The sequence below is a fragment of the Chiloscyllium plagiosum genome, chromosome 17, assembly GCF_004010195.1.
Source record: "Chiloscyllium plagiosum isolate BGI_BamShark_2017 chromosome 17, ASM401019v2, whole genome shotgun sequence".
NCBI classification, from domain to species: domain Eukaryota; kingdom Metazoa; phylum Chordata; class Chondrichthyes; order Orectolobiformes; family Hemiscylliidae; genus Chiloscyllium; species Chiloscyllium plagiosum.
In genome coordinates this window covers 61597232-61605587 of record NC_057726.1, presented here as the reverse complement: position 1 = coordinate 61605587, position 8356 = coordinate 61597232, and the positions used below count along the sequence as shown (strand labels likewise).

At 40.3% G+C, this 8356-nt stretch overlaps 1 protein-coding gene across 1 annotated transcript in view; it reads left to right on the top strand.

Moving 5' to 3' along the window:
* The window catches only part of LOC122558631 (tyrosine-protein phosphatase non-receptor type substrate 1-like), a 24539-nt gene extending 17034 nt beyond the window's left edge, over positions 1 to 7505 (top strand). The window contains exons 4-7 of the mRNA XM_043707428.1: positions 422 to 718; positions 2138 to 2181; positions 3280 to 3390; positions 7365 to 7505. Of these exons, the coding sequence (XP_043563363.1) occupies positions 422 to 718; positions 2138 to 2181; positions 3280 to 3390; positions 7365 to 7505 (593 nt within the window). The remainder of the gene's footprint in view (positions 1 to 421; positions 719 to 2137; positions 2182 to 3279; positions 3391 to 7364) is intronic.
* Positions 7506 to 8356: the final 851 nt, after the last annotated feature.

Genomic DNA, 8356 nt, shown 5'->3' with positions numbered 1-8356 from the left:
AAAGCCCTTCATCAGGAATGGAGGCAGGGAGCCTCCAGGATGGAGAGATACCCATTGACTGTCCTACTTCAGCTCCTAATTCGTGTGTTACCTCCAGGTAGAATGTCTTCCAAAAAAAGTTCATCAAACCGAATTCACTGACATAAAGCTAAACCCCGACGATTATGATAGCTGCATTTCATTAAAGTTTTTCTCCCCATGTTTATGCTCGTTGTGCATCGTTTGCAAATGATCCAAACATTTTGCTGAGCATTTTTAAAAATAAGTACAAATACCAAGTTTCAAACAGAATAACAAGGAAAACTGTTGTCACATTAGTAATGGAACAGTATTACATGGGGTGCCGAACCGGGTCGAGTGTGAAGGGTGAAAAAAAGAGAATGAAAATTAATATTTTAAAAGGTTTGATTTTCTGTTATAGTTCCTCCGAAACTCCAGAAAATCGTTCCCGTAGAAGAGATTTCAGAGAACTATTTGAAATTCGAATGCAAAACGACTGCATTTTACCCAGAGGATTTAGGAATCTCTTGGTTAAGAGATGGTTTCAAAATTCATACCGGAATGGAGACTGTGAAAAACAAGACCATGGATGGGCTTTATGAGGTTACTAGTTCATTGGAAGATGCACAGCCTGTGCAGAATGGTGTAGTTTATACCTGTCTGGTATCTCATGCTTGTCTTAAGGTGCCCACCAGCGTCAGCTACACCTTTGATCGTGGTAAGATTGAAAATATATCTAATAGGGACTGGGGTATGTGGTGTGGGGAAGATCCTAAATGGCAGCATGGTGGCTCAGTGGTTCGCACTGTTGATTCACCAAAAAACTGGCTTCACTTCCAGCCTCCGGCGACTGTGGAGTTTGCACATTCTCCCCGAGTCTGTGCAGGTTTCCGCCGGGTGCTTCAGTTTCTTCCCCCAGTCCAAAGATGGGCAAGTTGGGTGAATTGGCCAAACTAAATTGCCCATAGCGTTAAGGGATGTGTAGGTTTCGTGCATCATTCAGGGGAAATGGAGAGCAATAGGGTCTGGCTGCAATACTTTTCGGAGGATCGGTGTGGGCTTGTTGAGCCAAATGACCTGTTTCCACACTATAGGGATTCTATGATTCTTCTAGGATTCTATGAATGAGCAAGTACAACTTCCTTTACTCATAGCAAACAGTGTTCCTATGCAGATAAAGTTTCTCACACCATTAAGTCATTATATGTGTTTTCTCCATTAAATACATAGCTGAGCTGCAATTCATTGGGTCTGATGCGAATTAAGGACCTTGTACAGATTTTCCCAACAAAATTAAAACGGTACAATTTGGTTAACAGTTGGGTTATCCTGAGAAACACCTTTGCAACTTATCATCCTGTGCATTATGCTCTGTGTATGTCACTCCTGTGTTCCACACATGTTCACTTCCATCACGTGTTGATTCTGTAGGTGAAGATTTCAATCGTCCGATGATTATTGGAGGTGCAGGAGGGGCATTGGCGATGGTACTAATCATAAGCATTTTCTTGATACTCAAATTGAAAGCATCAGCTGGTAAGAATCTTTCTTATTTCACTGTATACTTTTTATTTCCTCAGACCCAGTGTAAAAAGCATAGAGAGCAGGTGAGAAATCAAAGGCCTGGCATTAAATTGAGGATATGAGGATCTAACCGGATTTGAAAAGGAAATATTTCACTTTCTTATTCGAACTATACACTCGGTTTATTTACCTCCATGGTGCTGCAATCGAAATTTTGAGTGTTCTCTATTATCGTTCAGTGGAGGTCCAGTTCCTGAGAAGGAAACATTTTTCGAATGTTTCGAATGGATTTTGGCATTTGGCATTAAGGTTAAGTGGGCATTTTCGAACTCACAACCAGATATGCACATCCGCAGATTTTATTTCCATTCTAATTTTGTAGATTAAATAAGACGCCGACTTGCACTTGCACTGTCACTGACTCTGCATCATTGGGTAAAGCGCGATGAGAGCAGTGAGCAGGTAAAACACATCATAATGAACTTGGTGCTGCTGAACATTGTCAAACTAGATTTCTGAACTTTATATAGAAATTAAACGTTTCTAGCAGCGAAGACATGACATTGAATGAGTGATTCTGTCACTCACGTTATATTACTTTGCTTTCTCTTAGGCAGAGGAAGAAATTCGGTGGAAGCAAATCAAAATGTCCAACCGGTAAGGAGACAATATTCATTATATTCCAAACAAATAGGAGGTGGGTGCATGGAAAGGATAGCAATGAGTTTTGCATTCAGTCAAAATTACTTTGACTTCACAGAACAGAGACTTACATTGCCCGGGATGAAGAGCTAGCACCTCTACTGCCTCTATGAGGCAGTAAGTCAATTTGTTCCGGTCTCGTGCTATTTTCCTGTTTATTACATTTTTCAGGTCAATCCAGTTCCCTTTTTGAAAGTTCCTATCGAATTCTTCCTGTCACTCTGTCATACTCCCCAGATTATTTGCCAATGAAAACGAATCTTGTCGCCTAAATCTCAAACATCCTGCCAATGAAAATTGTTTATCTTAATTTATTCCATCACAATTTATCAACATGTTAGACATTTAAGTTAAATCTCCCCTTAAACGTAACTGATCTAAGTAAAACATCATGTCCAGGCTTCTAAACATCATTGAAATCCCTGAACGCTAGGACCCTTATAGTAAATCTCTGTTATATCCTCTCGAAACCACGACATCTTCCTAAAGTAGTGTGGGACATAAAATCTCAGGTCTTTCTGCATTATATTCCTCGGTTAGCAATGCTGGAGGCAGGCTGTTTCGTAGTTTCTGAGGGAGAGGAAATAATGACTGTAGACGTGCTTGGGGAGAATTTTTGCCAGAAATCTAATTGTTGGTTGCCAGTCAGAGAATGCAACATTCCAGAAATATTAGGAGAACAGCCAAAGGCTTCGCTGTCTGATCTTCTAATAGACTGGGTTAATTACGGAATAAGGAAACTGCCGAGGCCACAACAAGGTTGAAGAGAGCTAGAGATAAACGAGGAATTAATTAATGTCTATGTTTCGTCAGCTGTATGTTAAATTGTAGATAAATGCCTTAAATGCTCTGGGTTTCATATTTAGAACATTACTCCCCACCACTTTGGTGAGATATTAGATGCAAATCATTGAGAGTTGACAGAATGCAATTTCTAGCTTGTTTGATTAACTACTGTGTGCACGTTAATATTCTATTGTTCAGTTCCAATTGGCGATGGCTGGCTGTAAAATCAAATGCGCTTTTCTCGATACTTCATATCTTATTTTCTAGCTTAGAAAAGCACCATCTGAAGAAAATGCCGCCTCTGCTGCAGTAAAATTGAAAGCCAACAAAGGATTCTCCAAACACAGACGCGCGGAAGAAAATACTGTCTATTCCCAGGTATGCTGCCAGAATTGTCAAGAATAAAATATCCACGTCACTCCCATACAGCATCAATATTATGATAGTGGAGTCGAAAAGTTTAGTGCTGGAAAAGCACAGCCAGTCACGCAGCATCCCAGAAGCAGGAGAGTCTTCGTTTCGGCAAACATCTTCACTCCTGAGCCTCCAATGCTGGTTGACCTGCTGTACTTTTTCACCGCCACACTTCTCGACTCTGACCTCCAGCATCTACAGTCCTCACTTTCTCTTAGTCATTGCGATAATGGAGTCGTTTAAAAAAAGACACTGTAGAGTAAGGGAAGGGGGCTCCCTATTTCATTAATGCAAGGGATTGATAAGAGCAATTCTACATCACTGCGTACAATACTGGTCAACCTTTTGATGGAAGGACATTGAAAGTAGTTCAGGCAAGGTTTACTAGACTAATACCGGAAATGAGCAGATTCCCTTATGTGATCTTATGACCATAAGACACGGTCTTCAGGGAAGGAAATCTGCCATCTTGACCTGATTTGCCTTACTTGTCAATCCAGAGTCCCAGCAATGTGGTTGACTCTCAACTTTCCTCCGGCGCAGTTACGGGTGGAGAATGAATGCTGGCCTAGCCAGTGATGTCCACTAATTATGAATGAAATAACAAAAGAGAGCTAAGCCATTTGGACCATCCAGTCTGCTCCAACATCGAAGGAATTGAAAATTGCTCTGACAAACCTCTATTCCATAACCCTGCCTCTTCCCTTTCACATTTTATTTCTTTACAGACTAAAAATCTATATTCAAGCCTAAAATATAGTTTTAGTCAGTAAATGAATAGTTTGAATGTTTTTAATAACCCAACCTTAATAATCCAAACTTTCTATCATAAATACTTTCATAGATTCCCTAACCTCTGAGAGAAGAAATTCCTTCTTCTATTTTAAAGGTGCAATCACTTATTCTGAGAATATATCCTCTGGTCTTAGACTCTCACATGGGGAAACAAACTCTCCACATCTACCTCGTTAATTGTCCTAAGAATATTGTGTGTTTCAGTCAGGTCTCATTCTTCTAAATTCCAATGAGTACAGGCCAAGCCATCTTAACCTGTCTTCATAAGAGACTTCCTTCTTATCTGATACCAGCCCAGTGAACTTTCTCTGGACTGCCTGCAATGCCAATACACCTTTTTCTGAGATAATGGTAAGAAAACTCTTCACAGTATTTCAGCTATGGCCTAGCTTGTGCCTCGTATAGTTTTGACAAATATCCCTGCTTTTTATATTCCATTCTCACTGAAATAAAGGCCAGCATTCCATTTGCCTTCTCTATTGCCTGTTTTAAATGGGTGCTAGCTTTTTGTGATTCACGAATTGGGACTCCAAAATTCCTCTGCTCCGTAAATTTCTGCAGGCTTTCTGCACTTAAAGAATATTTGGCCCCTCCATTCATTCTGCCAATGTGTATAAATCTCACATTTTCCCACATTATATCCAATCTGCCAAATCTTTGCCCATTCACGTAATCGGACTAAATCCCTCTAAAGATTTTTGTGTAATTCTCATCATCCAGCCTACTTTAATGTTAACCATAAACTCGGCCATTGTACATGCACTTGCTACATCCAAATGTAATATATATATAAATATATATAATTGGAAACTTTGTGACCCCAGCACTAATCCCTGTGTCTCACCAGAAGTTCCAGGTTTCCATTCTGAAAATGCCCTACCACCGTATCCCAACTCTCAGTCTTCTATTACTTCGCCAATCCTCTATCTATGTTAATGTACTTCCCGCAACACCATGGGTTTTTAATCTGATAAAGTAACCTAGTTTGTGCTACTTTCGCAAATGTTTCCTGAAAATCCAAAATTATTGCATCTCCTGCTTCGGCTTCATCTGCCCTCCTTCTTCCCTCAATAAAAAGCAGTCAATTTGTCAGGCATGTTTACCCCTTCATGAAGGCAAGCTGACACTGATGATATTATGTATTTTGAAATACTCTGCATCTTTTATAATTGACTCAAGCGTTCGCTAACTAGCTTATTTATAACTATTTCTTGTCTATATAAAGATGTTGGTTTGGAAAAGTTTTACTCCTCTGGGAGTTTTTCTTTCAGAATCTAAGGATTTCTGGGAGATTACTATTGCTGCATCCACGACTGTATCTTCTTCCCTTGATATTGTGTAATGTACTGCATCAGGTCCAAGGGACATATTAGTCTTATGTCCCATTAGTTTCCCTGAAGCATCCTCTCCAGTGGGTTATTTTCTTTAATTCCACTTCTCCTTTTGCCCTTGGATACTTAATGATTTAGAGTTCTGCTAGCGTATTCTACCATTTCCTTGTTCCCCATGATTGTTTCCCCACCTCCTTCTTTTCGGGACCCATGTTAATTTTAATTTCTCTCTTCCTTTTCAAAAGCTAAAAACCATTGGGTAGGCCTATACCTCTGGAGTTTAGAAGAGTTAGGGGTGACTTAATTGAAATATATAAAATCCTGACAAATTTGGCAAGGTGGATGCCGAAAGGATCTTTCCTTTTGTGGGAGAATCTAAAAGTAGAAGTCCAAGTTTAAAAGTAAATGATTGTCTATTTAAGACAGAGGTGAGGATTTTTCGTTTCTGTCGTAGGGTTGTAAGTCTTTGAAAATCCCTTCTTCAAATGGCACTAAATGCGGAAACATTAAACGTGTTAGGGCGGGGTACATAAATTGTCGATGATAGAGCGGATGAAAGATTATCGAGGGGAATCTGAATGTAGCATTGGCAGAGTCGGCCATGACATTGTTGAATGATGGAGCAGGATTGAAGGGCCTAGTTCCTTGCTCTTATTCCTTGTTTGCATGTTATGCTATGACAAAAAAGACAAAATTAAACCGATGTCGATGTCTCTTTTGCCGATTGTGTCGGAAATAGAAATCAGGGGAGATATCAAACGGACAGCTAGGTCTTACTGTGAGTTTTGCGTGAGAATGCAATGAAAATTATCCTTGTTTCCTTTTATGAACTAGCAGTAATAATGATAGCACCTGAACTGATAAGAGTGGCAAATACCGATTTTACAGACAAAATACGGAACTCAGAGCAAACTTCCTTATGCCCACCCTGTCGAATCCAGCACCAAGACAAATAAGAATCCCAGACAAACAAAGAAGATTACCGTCTATAATCAAGTGAAGCTTTACCATTTTTTAAATACGTTCAATGACGTTTGGTCCTAATCTAAACTGTAGGAATCGAAAGGTCCGAGGTTTAACCCATACTGTACTGGGCCCGACCATCTCGGTCAAGGCTCACCATATTCGCAGGGTCCCAGAGTTCGGTAAATCAGCAACAATGGGGTAAAGCTGGTAGTAAATTGCAACTTGAGGTCTCCCCAATCGGTAAGCACATCACAATGGCTGTCACGGCGGACTTGTTGGGCCGAAGGGCCTGTTTCCACACTGTAAGTAATCTAATCTAATCTAATCTTAACCCATACTGTACTAGGCCCGACCATCTCGGTCAAGGCTCACCATATTCGTCCGGGTCCCAGAGTTCGGTAAATCAGCAACAGTGGGGTAAAGCTGGTAGTAAATTGCAACTTGAGGTCTCCCCAATCGGTAAGCACATCACATTGGCTGTCACGGCTCAGAAATTGGTTGTTGAAAGTGATGTTTTGCAATATCAGCATTCCAAACACATTTAATACACCGGCATTTCATTCGTTTGCTATTTTAATTGAAGCAATAACGTGGTTCTTTAATGGGCAATGTTGATATTCTACCTTATTTTATGAGAAGTTTAAATCAGAATAACAAGAACTTTTACTGCAGAGCTACAGAGTGGAGAGAAATCAGTTAAAAAGTAATGATAAACTCTGTTACAATCTGAAGTTGGCAAATGATGAAAGGAAATTCCCCTGAAGTCTTTTTATTAAAAAAAATTGACCGCGTTTAGCAAAGAGTCAATGATGGGATAATGCGTGATATTAAATTTTACTTTCACAGACCAAGAAAGGAAGCGAAGGTAACAATCTGACATACGCCACCCTGCAAATAGCTGATTCCAAGAAAGCATCAACACCCAAACTGCAAGACCATTCTACATTATATGCAGGCATAAAGGTGGCAAAGAAAGCAAGAATTTAAACATATTGGGAAGATGGATGATACTACTGGGTGCACTATGGAGTATTTGGTTTTATATCATAAAACGTGCTGCAATCATTATTGACGTTCATTGCAGTCAGGCTAAGAACCAACTATTTGAAATATCTGTATCTACTGGGAAATGTAACATCGAAGAATTGCTGACCAGTCCATTGCAAAACAAATCTCACATCGGGAGCTTTCCACGCCCAGAGCAAAGTTTCCAAAACCATTTCCAACTTGTCGCAAGTTGAAAACTAAGTTCAGGACAAGTTTTCTAATTTTGAAACGTGCACTTGTTAGTGCGCTTCTATATCAACATTTAGTTTGCATGCAGTTTGTTTCACAACTAAAATTTATGCTCCGTTAGGGAACTTGTTCCTGCTCAGCGAAAAACAACCATTCGCTAAACATGATCTCCTACTCGACCTTCACGGCCATTGGATAGGTAGGCAGGAGGAACTCCACTGAATCCACAAGTGCGCAACATGTCCAAAAACTGTTATTTTTGCATCATTCGCGTTTCATGCCTGTCGTTTTCAAAACAGCAACAGCCAAACCTGTGCCACCGCACGAAGTGCAAAACCTGCATCGACGCCATCCCCCTCACCTCTATCCAAGGACCTAAAGGATCATTTCACATTCGTTGGAGATTTTCCTGCACATTCACCATTGCTCTCGATGCAGCCTTCTCTCCATTGAGGAAACAGAATGCCAACTCATGGAGCAGTTCAGGGAACATTTCTGGTCCGTACCCACCAAACAACCCTACCACCCTGTGACCACACAATTCAACTCCCCTTCACAGTCCGCTAAGCACATGTAAAACCTGGGTTTCCACCACCAAAACA